Source organism: Anopheles bellator, chromosome 2 (genome assembly GCF_943735745.2).
Source record: "Anopheles bellator chromosome 2, idAnoBellAS_SP24_06.2, whole genome shotgun sequence".
Classification (NCBI taxonomy): domain Eukaryota; kingdom Metazoa; phylum Arthropoda; class Insecta; order Diptera; family Culicidae; genus Anopheles; species Anopheles bellator.
Window position 1 is genome coordinate 36082903 of NC_071286.1, and position 18227 is coordinate 36101129.

General features: G+C 45.4%; 3 protein-coding genes across 9 annotated transcripts; all 3 read right to left on the reverse strand.

The window, feature by feature from the left end:
• Nucleotides 1-671: 671 nt before the first annotated feature.
• Nucleotides 672-6848, reverse strand: LOC131212384 (double-strand-break repair protein rad21 homolog). Its single transcript, XM_058206227.1, has 6 exons — nt 6591-6848; nt 6230-6517; nt 4337-4481; nt 2849-4266; nt 2607-2771; nt 672-2516 (listed from the first exon to the last, which is right to left on the reverse strand). The coding sequence occupies exons 1-6, from the start codon at nt 6846-6848 to the stop codon at nt 2391-2393; spliced, it is 2400 nt and encodes a 799-aa protein (XP_058062210.1). The 3' UTR covers nt 672-2390.
• A 2798-nt stretch (nt 6849-9646) lies between these two features.
• Nucleotides 9647-15375, reverse strand: LOC131212392 (ras-related protein Rab-11A). 7 transcript variants are annotated; one of them, XM_058206237.1, is made up of 5 exons: nt 15312-15375; nt 13563-13726; nt 11434-11555; nt 10999-11347; nt 9647-10907 (listed from the first exon to the last, which is right to left on the reverse strand). In XM_058206237.1, the coding sequence occupies exons 2-5, from the start codon at nt 13600-13602 to the stop codon at nt 10771-10773; spliced, it is 648 nt and encodes a 215-aa protein (XP_058062220.1). In that variant the 5' UTR covers nt 13603-13726; nt 15312-15375; the 3' UTR covers nt 9647-10770. The 7 variants fall into 7 exon arrangements, with proteins under 7 accessions (XP_058062220.1, XP_058062219.1, XP_058062225.1 ...); XM_058206236.1 differs by having other exon boundaries at nt 15294-15375; XM_058206242.1 differs by having other exon boundaries at nt 15303-15319.
• A 634-nt stretch (nt 15376-16009) lies between these two features.
• LOC131212388 (nucleoporin Ndc1) lies at nt 16010-18184 on the reverse strand. The gene is made up of 2 exons (XM_058206230.1): nt 18095-18184; nt 16010-18023 (listed from the first exon to the last, which is right to left on the reverse strand). Exon 2 carries the CDS (start codon nt 17996-17998, stop codon nt 16271-16273), a length of 1728 nt encoding a protein of 575 aa, XP_058062213.1. The 5' UTR covers nt 17999-18023; nt 18095-18184; the 3' UTR covers nt 16010-16270.
• Nucleotides 18185-18227: the final 43 nt, after the last annotated feature.

Sequence of the window (18227 nt, forward strand, 5' to 3'; positions counted from 1 at the left end):
GGAGCACGATCAAGCCAACCCCCTCTAGTGTTCCGTTGGGAGCCGATCGGCTCACTACCTCCCGAGCGAGCGCAGCTGGCACTCGGTTCGTAAGCTCTACTGAACTTGCGCCATTGTTTGTTGGTGGAGTACGTGGTAGTAGCGCTCGGCTACAATCATCCGCCAGGGTCGGTCAGTTGCATCCCCATCATCCTCTCCTAGAGCACAGGGTACACATCCGCCGATCGTTTAGTGCACACCGCGCTCTCGAGTTGTTATCGTTATCAGGTCCCAGGTATAACGCGCACGGTGGCCCCCGATCTGTCCCAAAACGCTACACACGGACGCACGCAGGAAACAATAGAAATTACTAGGGAACTCGCAGTCAGGAATCTCACGAACCGTCGCAACATGCGGCGCATCATACAGCGATCAGCGAACATACGCCTTTCTCGTGCCCGTCACGTGTATCGTCATCGGGATGATTGGTGAGAAGCTTGCGCTGCCGCCCTACTATTGACACACGTGTGCCACTAACCAGACCGCGGAGTATGCACCGTTCATCGCATTGAGGATAAATAATGTTGTAGCAATGGTTCCAAGCAACCGTTTAGGGGTACTAGTTAAACGAAATACTCTACGGTTCATTGCAAGGTGTTCTTTATTTGTCAACTTTTTATAAACTTCTGTCGATTTTACAAGTTGTTTGTTTCTGTTTTCCTTTTACTTGCTCGCTACTATTGTTCACAATGTTCCTTTTCTCTACCGCCATGATCATGTACAATGTTTCATCTTACGTTCATCGCTACTAGTTCTACGTTGGTTCTTCTATGCGTTTAATATAGTTTACATGCTGCTCCACCCCATGTTGCCAAGGCCGTTTCTTTTGCCGAGTCCGTTACGAAACCCGAATCGCACACCTACGTACGAAGTCGGTAAAAGAAATGCAAAACCGGCCTCGGGATGGAACGAGATACCGCTACTTGAATTTGTGATGACCGACCTTTCCATTTCCAAAAGTGATGATGAACAAATGCTGTCCCCAAAAGCTCAACTGGGTCAGAAGGCTATAAGAGGTACGAAGAGGTGAGATAAGGACCGCAGGAGCAAACAATGCCCATGGACAAAGCAATCACGGAACGAGCGGAGACTTTTAGCTGAAAAACCGTTATTAAAGTTATTGTGAACGAAAACTACAACAAAAAGGTGTATGTGACAAGTTTTGTGTGAATTTTTTGTTTTATATCATGGGTAATATTTTCAACATACTTCTCACCTGCAAAGCAATTATTTTCAACTTTGAACTTGATAGAAATGGAGAAAATTGTCAGCGACACTTTTTTTACGTGATGTTCTGTAGCCCAAAACGATAGTACGAATTCGGAAAAATCAGAATCAAACTTGCATCTTCTTAAGTTGTTTTTAAGAAAATGCATTCGATAAATCACAGAATTTAAATGTCACGTAGTTAGGCAAAGGAGGTATGGCCTTTTGCCAAGAGCTTTCAATCGAGCTTTGACCAGCTTACAATGCAAAATGGATTGTGTTTAGCGACACACACGGGGAAACCATTCAAGCGGTGTGCACTTGCAAAAGAGGACTGGGTTTGTAAATGAGAAAGCCCCGTAAGCGATTGCCATTTACAGTTTGAAGTGTAAATGAATGCTGAAAAGTGTCCACTTTTCAACAGCCTTAGACTTCATGAAAACGTCTTCCGGGCTTGCTTGAGTGTGCTGGGGGACACTGGCGCAGGCCGATTCTGCACTGATGTTATATGTTGTGAGATGTTTCAGTAAAAATTCAAAGCACCCAAATGGACACTGGCGATGGATAAATGGTACTATTTACAATACTGGCACCAATCGAGACCGTCACTGAGATGTGCCATGTGTGCATAAATTTAAATATGTACAAGGTAAAATATTGTGTTTTTGTTTTTGCCGTATATTGTGGCGTTGTGTAAATGGTAAAACGAAAATTGATCCAAAACTAAAAAGAACACTATTTAATAGTTACCGCTCCTGATACTACCCTACAAAACGGGAACCAAATATGGTGTTACTAAAAATTACAGTAAAGTTTATAAACAAAAACTGGACACATTATACACGATTAATTACCGGACAAAACGAGTAAGTGGTAAATAAAAAACAACAATCGATTTCTTTACGATTCGCAGAATGGGTTGCGCTGTGATGACTCGCACTCCTCGCCCTGGACATAACAAACAGTGATCTGGGGGAGATTTTTGTTAAATTTTGTCCATCAACTCTTTGTCCAGCAACACATTTCTGGATTTTCTTACGCACTAACGAAGAAGCTAATGTACACCTTTTTTCTAACGAGGAAAGCGACAGGCGTGGACAATTGACGCCCATCACAGTCCCTCACTACCGGACACTTTTGTTTTCTTAGAGCTTCGGATTGTCGAACATCGGCCCTCGAGTTACGACAATGTCATCGAACGCTTGTTTTTGGGCAATCTCGAGAGCCTTGAACTTTTTCAGCACCAGCAGCGAGTAGAACTTTTGTGCGGCCTGCAAAGTCGAATAATGCAAACCAGAAGGGGCATTTAGTTATGTTACTTGTGTATCCTTTCATTGTTCAAGGACGGACCACAAACGTACCTGCTTTTTGTTGTTCCGGTGCGTCATCTCCGACAGCATGATGTGATCCGCCTTTAGAAGTCGCGACTTCACGGAAAGGAACATCTGAGCTGCCCGCTTGTTCAAGACGCGCTCCTCAAACTGCTCGATCGTCTCGTCCACCTGTTGCTCATCGTTTGGCTGCGCCTACAAAGGGCGATCGAGTTAGGAAGGAAGTCTATAGTTTATGCGCTCATTTTCCATGCGCGATTAACAATACTTACCGGTCCCACGGATGGGGAGAATTCGTAATCAGCGTTCCAATCATTGGCAATCTCCTCAGACGCATTGCCATCAAAGCCCATGTTTGAGAAACCTTCCATTCCCGGTTCGTTCAGGATAGAGGACACCTGATCAGCTGGCAACGCCGGTATCTGATCGATATGCTCCAGCGACGAATGGTGCGGTGTCATCGCACCGTGATCGAGCGCATGCGGCGTCATGCCGCCTCCAAGATCGCCGTGATGCAGACCGGCAGGTGTGAGGCCTCCACCATGGTGAAGATCGCTTGGCGTGAGCCCACCGTGCACGAGACCCATCGGTGTAAGTCCACCGTGATCGAGCTGACCGGGCGTTAGCGGGAGCATGCCCGGGGTCGGAGGCATAAGGTGCGGATGGTTCGGGCTCGCCAAATTTCCCAACCCGGGCGTCGCCGGCGGGGGCATGAACGCGGACGAAGAAGAGTGAGTTGCTTCGGCTGCACCAAGCGTATCATCTCGCATCTCTAACGAAGCAGGCGTCGGGGGCGGCATTTCGGGTGCTCCGCTTCGTATCTGATCAGAGCTTCCAGAATTCTCCAGTGAACCGGCTGCAGGTGGCGTGGTAGCCGCAACTTCTGGTATCTGTTTCCGTTTTCTACCACGTTTACCCGCCGCACCCTGGGGAGGTGTTTCAGGTCGCTCAATTGGTAGCTCCACGCCCAGCACATCGAGTGGACCAAGAACGGAAAAGTCCTCGATGGCGATCCAGCGCGAGATAAGATGTCGCTGGTAGTTTTTAAACAAACATCGGGCCGGAATGTCGCGCGAAGGGAGGGCAAACAACTTTTCTACGCCGCCGGTCTCTTTCCAGTACATAAGCCGCTTGGTAGGAGGCGCAAGGTCCAGTGTCGTCACAATATCGGACGTGTTTGCCAGCTGACTCTTCATCTCCTCGCCGGATATGTTTTTAACTTCATCGACGATCAGTTTACGCTTTCGTTTCGACTTCGTTGTACCTTTCAGAGCCGTCGCGTCAACCGGAGCAAGGGCAAAACTTTCCTCCTCATTGTTCAGCAACGTCGATTGATCCGGAAGCCCATCCTCCCCGACAGCTTCCCTGTCTTCATCTCCGTGCCTCGCACCATCGCCTATAGTTGGGAGGCCTGATTCCGAATAGTGCTGTTGCTGCCCAGCTGTATCTTTGCTAGTGCCCGGCGGAAGCGATGCTCCATCAAGCAAAGTATTGGCCATAATCGGGGAGGGAGGTCGTGAATTGTCCGTGCTGGGCGCTGGTGAGGGCGCTCCGGCCATATCGAAATGATCATCATCATCGTCGTCCGACTCTCCATCTTGTCGTTGTGTAACTGCTGAAGGAAGCTCCGGTTCGGGAGCTATTGGCGCATCAGCAAATATATCGCCCTCAAACAATCCGGCCGCAGGTTCTATGCAAAGAGAAAGTATACACCAATCAATCGTAAGACCAGACCGGACCACATTTTGCGTGATACTTACGTCCTCCAAAATCTTCATCACCGAAATTATCATCATCAGCGTGAGCGTCAATGGAATCGAGTAACGATCGCGAAGTGCCAGGCATCGGTTCCTTCTCCTGGTCCAAATCCGGTGGACGCGTAACCGTGTCCGTGAACAGATCATCCTATATGGAAGGAATGTTTGAAAATTATGCATTAAAAACAGCCAAAAACCAGATGTCCATCTAATTAATTGAATTATCAATTAGCGCATAAAAGGATTTTGGGAACGCTTCAAAACTGTACTCCGGCGAATATCTCATGAATAGAAATTAAAAAAAACAGCAAAAGAGAACATATAGCTCGTTTTGACGGAAATCTCTGGCCAAAAAGAACTAATTTGAAATATCAAAAAGAAAATCATCGCATTATAAAACAGTGTTGGTTTGGGTAATAGCATTCCTTCCAGTGTCATAGCAGTATGATCAGAGTATATAAACATTTCGTAGACATGAACTGAAGTAACATTTTTTTCGTGAAGGCTTAGTAAATGCATAATCATAGTAAGCAAGGCAGTATGATGCCAGCACATTTTGGATTTCAGCGCGCTTTTAAAACCTATTCCACACATAGAAAAATACCAATTGTCAGCGATTTTAAATATTCGGGACCTCAATTTGATCGATTTTCATGTTCCTTCCTTCAACAAGTCTCAGCACAATTAAACTAAAACAATAAATAAAATAGACACATAAAAAAATGTCGTTTCTTAACGGACACATGTGAACGGCAAGAGTAATAAACAATATGAAAGCGCTCACAACATTGCAAAACAAAAACTATAACGGAATCAAGCCGAATGCACTCAGAGGTAAACATGAGCGTGGTAAACGATCGTTAAGAGCAACCAAAGCAGCTTTACACGAAAAAAGTGGTTCGGACTCTGGGGCTGATCGGTATGAAAGCTCGACGCTCACCCAAAACGCTTGATTGAGTAGTGTTTCAATGTTGTTCTTTGGTTACTTTTTGCATTTGGCGTTGTTACTTTCATTTCCGAGCAAAACCAACACGGTCCTTACTTACTAGGTAATCGTTCCAGCGGCCCTCGGTATCATTTGCGGAAGGCCTCGGAAGGGCATTTCCGCCGGCCTCGGGGCAGATGGATGCCTGCGAAGGAGTACAGGAACGCGGAAGTTCCTCACCTCGAGCAGCGTCCGGTCGTTGGTGCTTATCCCCGCGACGTACAGTGCCCGCTGGTTCGTGCATCTTGCAGGCATGAAGAAGCCGCAAAAATTGACGCCGACCAATTTGCCGTAGGCCGCAAAAAGGAGCGAACGTACGCACGATCCAGAAGGTGACCCAACCGAACCGAACGACAGCGAGGGAAAGTATGGACGTTTTATTTAGGTGCGAAAGCACGTAAGGCATTTGATGGCGGAACCGAAATGGAACGAACCGATCGCAATCATAACTACCAAGGCCGACAAATTTCAAAAGGAAGTAACCAAACCATTTCAAGAAAAATGGGAAAACTGAAACAAAATCATTGATACTTGGCAGCAACAAATAAGTTAAAGCGAATCTTTTTGACGCAGAAAGAAGATTAGCGAAAGTCTATGAAAGACTTCGATTTCTCAAATGTTCCAAATTGTTATTCCCAAATACGTTTAATCTTCTGTTTGGAAATTTTGCATTCAGAGACGCCTTCAGGTGCACCCCTGAACAGAGGTCATCCAACACATCTTGCTTCTGAGTCAATTGGAAGAAAGTATTTGTTGTACAAAATAACCGTTACAAAATACAGACAAAACAGACCGGTGCTAACGAGCTAAAGCCGTCAATAGAATCCTCGGTAAACAACATCGTGTTTTGTTTACCATCCCACAACTGGTGCAGTTTCCCCGCTCGGGATAGTATTCTTCTTCCAACCTACCTCCATCTGGTCGTCCATTCGGTCTCGAACCATGTCGGGTGCATCGTCGAATCCCATGTCGCCGAAACCATCATCGTGGATGTTGAGCGACAGTGTTCCGTAATCTTCTCGCATCGTAATTTCGTCCGCCCGGGACTGATTGATGGAGAAATGGGCCTCAATGTCGACGTCGTTCAGTTCCGGCAACGGAGTATCAAAATCGTGGAACACCTCCGGCAGCGTAATGGCATTAACCGCCGCCTCGCGGTGCTCCTCCGGGAGATCCACCATTCCGGGCCGGAAAGCCATCTAAAATGCGGAACAAATAAAACGGAATTATATGGAAATCGCACCGACCAGTTACAGGAGCTACAGCGCATACCTTAATTTTGACGAATGCCTCATTGCAATCGGCCAACAAATATTTAGCCTTGCGGGCATAGATTCGAACCACACCGAGCAGCAAGTGGCCAGAGGTTCGGAGGGCCAGCTTCACCTTCGGCTGCATGATTCCGTCGACGCTCTGTTCGATGTTCGTCTCAAAGACGTGCGCCTTGGTGATTTTCTTGTCCCAGTGCGCCGCCAGCCAAATCCTGGCCAGCGGGCCCTTCTTCGCTAATACGATGTGTGCGTAAAACATGATTACCGCTTAACCGTTCCACTTTGAGCCTATTGTTTTGATGCTTTCCGACGCAACCGCGTTACGAGTGAGTAGCAGTTTGTTTTTCTTCAATGGTAAACAACATCGGAATCGGCAGAACAACGACAAACAATCAAGTCCGGTACACACAAACGCACAGCACACTAATTGAAGCGCGGCTTTTCTTGGATCTGTTTTGGTTCAATCGGATGACATTTTACAATGTCACCACATAATGCGCGGATATTGGGCACAATAGCGCACAAAACACAACCACGTACGCACCAACACACATAGGCTCTCAACATTTCGAGAGAGCTTTCGCTAGGCTCTCCTTTCTCTTTCTCTCTCGTTTTCGGTGTTCCGCCTCAATCTCTCTCTCTCAACTCATACGCAACACACGATATCTTCCGTCTCGCTACGCTCAAATGTAGCCGTTATTCTCACGACACCCTACACGCACACAGCGACGATTTAACATATAACGACAGAAAAAAACCGCAGTCACCGACCGAAGCACCCAGTTACTTTCTTCGGCGGCAATGACGCCTTCGAAGAAATCGTCAATTGTGGATGCAAATAACTTCGCTTCTTGCAAATACACCCGATTCGTTGCCCAAGCACACAGGTCACCGGCCCTATTTCCACTTCCCAGCACTGGAGGGAAAGCTTTTCCACAGAATCGTACTAATTAGGCCAATTGGCGCCTCCGCCGAGCGCAACGCACTTTGAACGCACTTTACGAACGATTTTCGGCAAAGCCACTTTCGAGTAACACTTCGTTCGGGTGCTTTCCAATGCGCACTCACATTCTAGACAAATTCGCGCTCGTTTTTCCATTCGCACGGGTTGTTTTCGCGTTTTTTCTCGACCGCACGACACCCGTCCAGTGGTGGCAGACATCAGAAGTTCCTCCCTCATACGCAAGGTGAGAATGGCTTCTCTCGCTTTCTCACCCGGGGTTGAGTGTGTGTTCGTGCAGTCTGAATGCCACCGATCAATCGGTTTTTTGAACCGGTTCGCTGGAGATGGCAACACTGTTGTACTTTCCCGTTACCGGATAAAGCTTTGAGAAAAATTGGGTTAGTTATTGTACTTTTGATCAATTAAAATAGAAATTAATAGAAACAATAAGTTGTTGGGGATTGACTAACACCTTCCTTCCGGTATAACAATTATGTGTTGAAACAAACCATTTTTGGGAAAATAAGTAGAATTTTTTCAAAATTTTAATCGCAATACATATCAATACAAATGGTAATTGGATGGTTTTGTTTTTATTCGTCGCTTTATTTATTGTAATTATTTGTGTTATGTTGTTTTTCGCTTTCGTTTATATCTCATGATGACGATGCCACATTTAATTAATTTGGGTCTGCATCGTTTATTTTCGATGTCGTTTGTTTTGCTGCATGCTTCTTCACTAATTTTCTTTGTCACAATTTTGCGCAATTATTTTTCACCCGTAGCTTTGCGCCCAGTATTTATTTCCAGCTTCGGTACTTCGTATTTTGAACGTACTCGTCGCGTACAATCTATACTTTTCGGTTTATAATCCACTGCTTCACACACCGTTGAACGTGTAGATTAATATATCGTTTTATATGTTTCTTCCCCATTCATTTCTTCCGCTTTCTATATGGTCAAATTTTTCCTACATAAATAGTTACTACAACTCAATGGACATCCTTGCTTTTGTTCAATGTTCTCAGCCAGTTTCCAAATTTATGCACACACAGCCAACTTCAATCGTCAGATGATCAAATGAAGCTCTTACTGATCAACCTTTATACAACAGCATCAAAACGACAATACATAGAAAAATGTTTGTTCTTTAACAAACCTTTCTCGAACTCACCCATAAAATAACCATTTTACACCAAGCGGGAAAAGAAGTAAAAAAACAGAACTCGAGAAATAGCCTCGAATTTCAGCATCGTGAACGAGTTTCTCTTCCAAAACAGCGCTTGTCTTATGATTGTTTTTTCACTACAATGAAGAAAATGAGTAAGAATAAACGCTTAATGGAGTCACATAATAAAACACAGTCGAAACTAGTGTTGAACAATTCCTGAGCAAATAAAATATACATACAATTTAAAAAAACACAAGAGTATCTTTCGCGGCACTATCAAATGTACGTATTCTACTACTTACCGGCCATAATCTCTTCTTCTGTGCACTTCACCGTCGACAACGATAAAAGCTTCACCGCCATTCACTTCCAATCGAACTACCTCACAAAACTCCATTCGAATTTCGTTTTCTTTATTAGCTCGATCTTCGAATGAAAATAAAAGAAAAAAATCTATATAGATATAGATATATATATCTTAGGATATTTCCCTAACATTAAAACACATTTCAATTACTCATTTTCTTTTGATTTGATAGCCTTTAGCGTGTTTTCTGCCATTACCAAACGAAGTGTTTTTGCCACTATTGTGAGCATCGATAGTGCAACGGGATGTCGCTTAATGCGGCCATAAAACCAACCACATGTAAGCGGTTACAGGAAGTGCGAAGGCATGGGAGTGCGTGCAGTCGGCAACCAAAATGAATGGTTTACTCTGCTCACGGGTACACTGACCGTTGCATCCAGCAACCGGACCAACAATCGAATGCATCTTTGATATGAATGAGCAACAACAGTCGCTAGAAAATGTATGACAGAGCCTCGCCCTGCCGGGACCTTTACAACTTCTTCGTAGGGGAGGCGATCATCTGCATTCTTCCGATTGCTTGAAGATAACAAGTTTCATGCTTTCATGTCAAAAGAACCAACTGCTCGTCGGGAGCCAGGGGGACTTACGCTTCGCTGCGAAGCCACATTTTTTATTTCCATTTTCATTCGATCGTAATTTTCTCTTTCACGTTCAAGAGAGTTAAAAATCATCACTAGCACTCTGTCACTGCAATTCCCGGACACACTGCTCCTTTATTCCCACAGTCCAGTCCAGCCAGTCCCTGCGACCACTGTTTCAATCATATATATGCGTTACTAGGAAAAGAAGATGTACTTCACAGCGCCATTCAAAATAGAGGGCTAGAGTTTCACGTCTGTTCAAATTTACGGGTTATCCGATTCATTGCATTCTCTTCCTCTTCTCTCTTACTTTATTCTTCGCAGGCACGCCTGCCGGATTGAACAACCGAGAACATTTCCATTACTGTTTAACACTTTTCCTTGCTGTTGTCGTCACAAACAAAACGACATTGCTGTGATACCACAAATTCGCGAGTAATTGCTACGCTATTGCTACGGGGGCGACCGGCTTGAATGGGAACGGTAGGCCGCACTTTTTCACAGCGATTAAGAGGCGAAAACAAAGCCGGGCGCAGTGCGCCACAAACTGGGATGAGGGATGCGGAAGGAATGGGTTTGGTGTGTTTGACTTCGGATGGGAATCGTTTAGCCGGGACGACGAGTGTTATTGTTACTATCGATGGCGGGGTTTAGCATCATCATTGTTGATGTTTCTACGTTTACACCACACCGACCACTAGTTGCCGGCCCAATCAGGTCGGCACACAAGCGATCGTCCTCTCGCTGTCGAACGGTGAATATGTTGACATTGGTTTGACCCTTTTCTTTGATGGTCCGACCATCCGGTGTCAGCAGATGGTCACAAGAGCCACCGCCACTGTCGCCGACGATGGTCGAGTTCGATGCATTGTCAGTGAGGGTGGCGGTGGTAGGAGTAGTAGCAATAGGTTCATTAGGAGCGAGAATGTAATTAATTTTAGTTTGTTCTGTAATAATAGTTGCTGTTGATTTTGAGACAGTAGCTGTAGTGCTTGCCATACTATCGGTACTTGTAGTAGTTGTGGTAGTAGTAGTTATAGTAGTGGTGCTTCTTGATGATGTTATTACAGAAGACGCAGCAGCATCACGGCCGGATATCATTTCTGCTTGTGGTGGTCACTGGCAGCACTGCTTTCGCACGGAATCAGTCGTCGGATTGGTCGGCTTTACGTCGATGTTTTCCAGGTTCGGTCGAATGACGCTACCTTCTGGCGGATCCCGGATTTGCTTTTGCGACACAATTCGATAGATCTCTGGAAAACGTACAAGCGGAACGGAAATGTTGAGAATCGCTGATTTCTGGCAATGCGTGGGTGTCTCCAACCAATCGGTTCCCCAGCTTACCTGTGAGTATGTTTTGGAATGCAGTTTCGACGTTGGTGGAGTCGAGGGCCGATGTTTCGATGAAGCTGAGACCGTTGCGTTCGGCAAATCCTTTCGCTTCGTCGGTAGGTACGGCGCGCAAATGCCGTAAGTCACTTTTGTTACCGACGAGCATGATCACGATGTTCTGGTCGGCGTGGTCGCGCAGTTCCCGCAACCACCGTTCAACGTTCTCGTACGTCAGGTGCTTGGCGATGTCGTAAACAAGCAACGCACCCACCGCACCGCGGTAGTAGGCCGAAGTAATCGCCCGGTAGCGCTCCTGTCCGGCCGTATCCCAGATTTGGGCCTTGATTGTTTTTCCATCAACCTGCACAAATCATCGAACAATGCCATTACCAGTCAAACCTCATAGTATGATCACGGCCAAGATCTAGGACACGGGGGAGCACTCACCTCTATGCTTCTGGTAGCGAACTCTACGCCTATGGTGGACTTGGATTCCAAATTGAACTCATTCCTCGTGAATCTCGATAGAAGGTTACTTTTGCCGACTCCAGAGTCTCCAATCAGTACCACTTATGAAATGAAAAGTAAGAAAACATCATTAGTTCCAATAAAGCCGTTTGCAAGTATATGACGCACTGCTTGCGATTGTCTTTATAAGAGCATCGTTGGATAATCGACTTATAGTCTGTGAAATATATCTAGTTGTTTTTAAAGAAACGCAAACGCTTGTATTCGAAACAACCGACAATAGGAATGATGTGACATGTTTTAACCTTTACATGGGTAAATGTTTCACACACCAAATCTTTGCAGCCTTTGAACCTTTTCATGATTCTGACGAATACTGCTGACCGTCAAAAGGTTGTCACTCAAAGATACCCAGATTTACAATCCAATCATTGAAATGATACGACGTAGATGTTAATAGAAATTGGACCTTCGCATGCGTATCTTTTATCTCTTTAGTAACATTTTCGCCAGTACCAAATGAGCCGGCTTTTCAACGTATCGCATCCACTCCCCTTAGCGGGCAGACCATGGTGGTGCGAAACAATCACAAGGATTGAACAGATGGCACAGCACACGCACTGGGCAATGGAGCTTGTTGGTACCGATGGATGAAATCATCATACAGTGTGTCTTATGACGAATACGAACGAGATATGACGGGTCTGGTTATTACTGCTCTCGGCGGGCTTCATCATTCTGTTTCGCGCTTTTTTGGGTCGTAAAACGAAAAGGCAATCTTCTTGGCACGGGGTGCGGTATTACGGTATACCAGTATGCCGTATAGGTATGGAGGATGAACAGCTAAACGAAAACAAACGGCAACGCGGCTGAGACACATAAAAACGGCGTAAATGCTGCACACACAGGCAACATCTTCCAGAGCGGTACTAACTGAGAAGAGGAATTCTGTCGACAAAGAATTCTTTTGTTAGCCTCGCTCTTGGACGCGCAAGAAGGAAGCAACACGGCAGCATTCGCCAACCTAATTCAATTCATACGGCAATGGAGAAGGAGAGAGAAAGGAACAACAAAAATGCGCATGCAACAAATGGAAATCTGTTCGTCGGAATTCTGCTGTTTCCGCCCAATGTCGTCAGCTGATTAGCGTCGCGACACACACATCCTACTGTCGCGTTTAGGCCGTCTATAGGCAAATGAAATTTACAGTTTCGCTTTACGTTTCTCGAAACTGCCCCATTATGGCTAGGCTAAATTTTGTTTCGGCATTTTTCCCAAGAAACAACGAAAACGCCCCTTTACGCTGCACCGTCTGTTTCGTTGGTATAAGCTCTACGATATCGTGGCACCCACAGTGAATCATCATGATTCATTATCTACCCCCACGGTGTTGCCGTATGGCCTGAAGAGCATGAGAAACTGTCAACGTGGTGGGTCGTAGCGGCACACATCATTAAATCGGCACAGTCACCCTACAAACAGCCCCAACAAAAGTTCATTAAATTAACACATGCCGGATCCTTTTGAAGCCATTTTTGTGTTAGCCAACAGAGAGAGAGCCAATTCTCTCGGTTTAAATTCATCTCCAAATAAAACCAACTGTGAATCATGTAAAATTATCGATTTACCACCCTGAACGACCCCCAAACAACCGAACCCGTAAAAGAAAAATTCTAGATTATCAGCTTAAGCGCTAGTGGTCGGCAGGAAGCACACAGGGCCGTGTCACCAATCTTGCGCTCAAGGACCGAACCCATGACAGGTCATGCAACATTTCGTACGCAGTTATGCTGGCCGAGGCTAAGGGCCTGGCGGGTAATGGGAATTGAATGGAATGTAAATGAAAGCATTGAATGCGTGCCGGGAGCACTATTGAAGTAGGCGGAGAGAGCAAAGCACACTCGCTGGCTTCTGGCATTGGCTCGGACATGAATCGTAAAATTATCTTCCACACAAGAGCAGAACGGGGGTATATGACGGGCCGAGCGATGTTAATCTCTTCTGTTGATTAAATTCATAGCGCCGAGCGAAATCCAACACATTCGGACAATGCAAAAGCAAAGCCGCCAGCTGTTATGGGAAAGGGAATGAACCTGAAATCTGCTTACCTTTAAATAAAAAATCATATTCATCATCTCGGCTAGTCATCTTGTTGCAGTGCCGGTAGCTGTCGTTGTTTTAACTTTTGCTGTTGTCTTTTCCAGCGGCACTGTGTTCGCCTATTTCGACAATGGCGAACGATTTGCTATTGCTCTGATCAATCCTCCGTTTGCTGAAAAAGAACGGATAACAATTGTAATTGCGAACAAATCTCGCTACCCCAAATGAACTAGGAAAATGTGTATTGAATTCACTGCAAGGCCAAGAGTCTGTAAATGTTCACAAAAGAATGCATTTTCGTGCATAGTGCATCCTACTTTCAACAGGACGCAATTGCGTGAGTAAAGGAGATGAAGAAGGAGGGCAGCACAGTCCAAAGGTCTTAAAAATGTACAACAGTACAGTAAATCGGAGCAGGCGAAAAACAACGCTTCCTTGTTTCCTTCAGCATACCACTGAATCGTTACTTCCACTAGGCAGAAACACCCTTTTCTCCCTGGCGCACCGAATAGTAGAACTTTGTTTTTGTCGCTAGTGACCCAAATGGTAAAACGGCTTAACGCGAAGCTAACGGGTTTGGGTTTTTGTTCGGTAACACACACGCGGTCAAACACACAAGACAAAAGCACACATACGTACGTCCAGCACGGAACGGACACCGAGAAACCTTGAGAACCGTGAGAGAGGAACCGCGAACTGCGAACATTCTCCGGGATCTACGCTGAGGAATGATTATGCAGTTGGGTTGGTAAAGAACCGTGGATCAGAAACTCTCTCTCGGGTAGCTGTGGCTGCACATTCAAAGCCTATGCCTGATGTAGCATCGAACTAACAAATTTAAAACAATTTCATTTTCTAGAGCACTAGATTTCGCACACTTTACGCATTTATGTAGCATAAACATTTGAGCAATAGGACGACGTTTCATGCGTTACCACGATTACAGTGCGTTTTATTCCTACAACTCGATTGTCACTACGTTCCACATCTGTAAATTCTTTTTTCTTTTTTATTCCCCTTTTCTCTCACACGCGGGACTCGCAGCGGATTGTCGCGAACGCAATCATTCGTACTGGTACAAGTACTCTTTGCTTTTTGATGACGCAAAATGAAAAAAGCCACTACCGTGGCAACATTACTAGCGGACGTGTTCGCCTGTGTTCGCTCGACGCACACCGCAGCGCTAACTTTCGCCTGGTTTTATATTTTTCTACAGCACGGCGTAGGGGCGTTTCGCGAGAATACGATGCGTAAATCGCCCTCCTCTCGGGCGGAAGGAATGTTGAGTCAACTGACCGTCGGATCATTATTTCACAGCCTTTATCACCCGAAAGTCAATCAGGCGCCATGGGTTGCAGGGCCAAAGTTCGATCAAATTCGTCACCAATGAAAAACGCCACTGGGCTGTGGAGATCCGGGCTAATGCGGGAAAAGTGTTTCCCAACACGGAAGGAACCACAATCGGGATACGGGCTCACAATGTTCTTACGGAAGGGGCTGTACTTGGCAAACGAAACCGACCTACCGACACGGTACGAACGATTAGGGGTCCGTAATCAAAAAACAAAATGTCGGCCCCTTCGAGGAGCGACGAACGCAGTCGAAAATCGACGGCGGAATTCGATCGTCTTCTGCGCTGTTCGGGTTAACGAGCAAACAGCAGCACAACCGCACGAAACACAAGTACGGCCTGATGAAATCCGCGGCAGAGGTCAAAAGTTAGCGCAAATTAAACGTACATTTCGCACCGATATTACCGATTTTCCGAGATCGAAAAGCCTGGAACTGGACGAACAGCTCGTTCCTTTGCTCACTCTCTCCTGTTTTGATGATGATGCTCAAGGTTGCTCGAGCATTGCGGTGAGACGTTCACTTCTGGCGGCTGTCGAATCACTTAATCGACGGCAAAAACAATAAAATCATGTATTTGATCATAAATCAAATGAGATAAATGCACAGTTTAATAAACAAATATTTGCGACTATGTTGCATTTCGTATTGCGCCAAGGAAATTATAATAATAAACTTTTAGCTTCTATAAGTCAGCCGCCAGTGTGATCAAACCGGCCGCCGTGGCTGCAGCTGTCAAACCTTCAAAAACTGCTGTCAGTTGAAAATGTAAAGTACTTCAAAAATGCTGCGCTGTTGGTTGAAAAGTAAAGATAAATAAAAAGCTGGTTAAAGTTAAAACACTGTTACAGGTTAACCAAAGACTGAATTTATTGAACATATTGAGCATTGAGTAGGTTTAATTCCGACTATTTCTGCTAATCGTCGAGTGGGCTATTGTAAAAAGAAATATTTCCTTTTGAATTTCAATAGTTAGGTATTTCAGCTTGTTTAATAAGTAAATTAAAGTAAAACATAAACTTACCATTCCAGAAGAAAATTCTTATTAATACATATTATAAAATATTCATAATTATTAGGCTTAAAATTTACTCACTATGGGAGTTTTTTTAACCAAGAGAATGCAAAATACCCACTATCCTCGCCTGTTGCTACTCTGATGCCTTTTATTTCAATGTTGCCCTTATGATGATACTCTCAATGATACTTTAATGCATTTTACTCAATCGAATCAAATCCTCATAAAAATACATTTTTGTATATTAGGCTTTATATTGTTTGCACGCCATATTTTGAACATCGGACACATTGGGTGACGCAGAAATCGCTTGTGAACCTTGTACTTTCGTTACCTAGCTTTGTGAATCTAGTCACGATCAATGCCCCGCAGTGCTTGTAAATCGTTCGGTTCGAATACAAGATCGTTGAGATATGGCGCAAAAGTTTCACCGATTAATGAGAGACTATTGGTGACTACTCCCTTGATCGAATTGTCATTACGTTTGTTCTTTTTCACGTCCAATTTGATTGCGCTTATCTTTTCTATAACCTTTTTCAGTTCTAGCAACACGTGAACTATGTTCGGAAGATCATCCTGCACTACTCCGTACTGATCTTCTTGCAGCGAATGACATGCTAGCGTACTCAGCCCTTCTGTAACTTTCACAATTAGCTCCGATTTCACCGATAGCAAATGACAACTTTTAGCGGTTTTAGACTCCACGAAAAGATATTGATAAATTGGAAAACGTTCGAGAATACTTGTCAAAGAAATGGCGTTCTTTAAGCTAGCGCAAATATCTGCATTTGCCACCGGCACAGTGCCTCCTGCATTTGGGAGCACTGGTGCAGAGAGGCTGCGGATGCCAAAGTTTTGATTGTACTGCTGCCTCAGCAAACGGTCGATGTCCGTCGAAGTGGTCGGTCTCAAGCGTCCACCCATCATGACCATCGGGGGAGACGGGCTCAAGTCGATGCCGCCGATCGATTCATGCAGCTCGTGTGTGAAGTCACGTATTAACTTCAAGCATGTGTCGCACATGTGACGCCAGTTCAGCGGATGGCCACCGGGATCAGTAAGTTGGTAGAAAAGACACCGACGGGAGTTATTGCTTTCTTTTCCAATGGTGCACAGATCTTCAGCCGCCAGGAGCTGGATGACCGGAATCTGTCTATAGTCGAGCGCTTCCGATAGTACCGGTTCACTGGTCTTAGATTGCTTTTGGTAACTGCCGACGCTAATGATAAACTCGTGTGGCTCATAAACGAAAATACGGAATAAACGCAACATTAATTTCATTTTAGCCAGAATCATCGCAAACACCAGCCATGTGTACAATTGCAAGCGAAGGTCCGTAGCGGTGCGGTAGAAACCGTAGGCTGTCGAAACTTCCTTGCCCAACAGCTGTGCGCTCCTTCCTCGAAACAACCACACGAGCGTGTAGTAGAAACACAAGTAAATAAGCGTTGGAACAAACGATTGGCGAATCGAGTCAAACAAAATCATACCTAGGTCCTGGCGGAAATTCTTCCTTTCGCCCTGAACTCTTCTTTCGGAAGTCTGCGTGCTTAGTGAATCACTTTCACGGCTGAAGTAGAAGTAGGACCCAGCAAATAGGCCACTCACGAGAAGATACAGAAAGCGTTCATTGACTGTCGACGACCGATCGTTAACTTCCGTTACCACCAACAGACGGTACTCGGCCCGCAAGAACCGTGTGAAAAACAACGCCGTTAGGCAGCCCATGATTCCGGCGGTAAGCAGAAGATACGAACGATTCACTAGACCGCGACACCAGCTTTCGAATACCGTGGGATAGTACCGATTTTCGAGTAGGCACGTTTTGGCGAGTGCTAGGCCGTGAAAAATGAACGCTGCGGACGCAGGAATCGACACCAGCCAAGTGTAGGGCGACAGTAACAGGCGCATCGTATCGGCAATCCAGCTCATTGGATGGAGAAGGTCGAAGTTGACGAAAATCAAAACTGCTATCGCCAAGAGGTACTGCAACCCAACGCTGATCACGATCGCCGTTGTGAATCGTTCAGCGCACAATTTGCGAAACGCCATGTCTTTGTTTGTGACGGGATCCATTGTAGTGTGAGCGCGAATGCCGAGCCTGGAAGCGTACCGAAACGCAGCTAATAGAAAAGGTCCTTCTGTAACCTCGCCGCATCACTTGAAACCTACCTTAATCATTCGAGATGAACACAATTGTTGGAGAAGATGCGAACACGCACATTTAATTTTTCACCGGCTAGCGGCAACGCACGATCCTAGGCGCGAGAAAAATAAATTTGACAGCTGCTGTACAACGGACGTA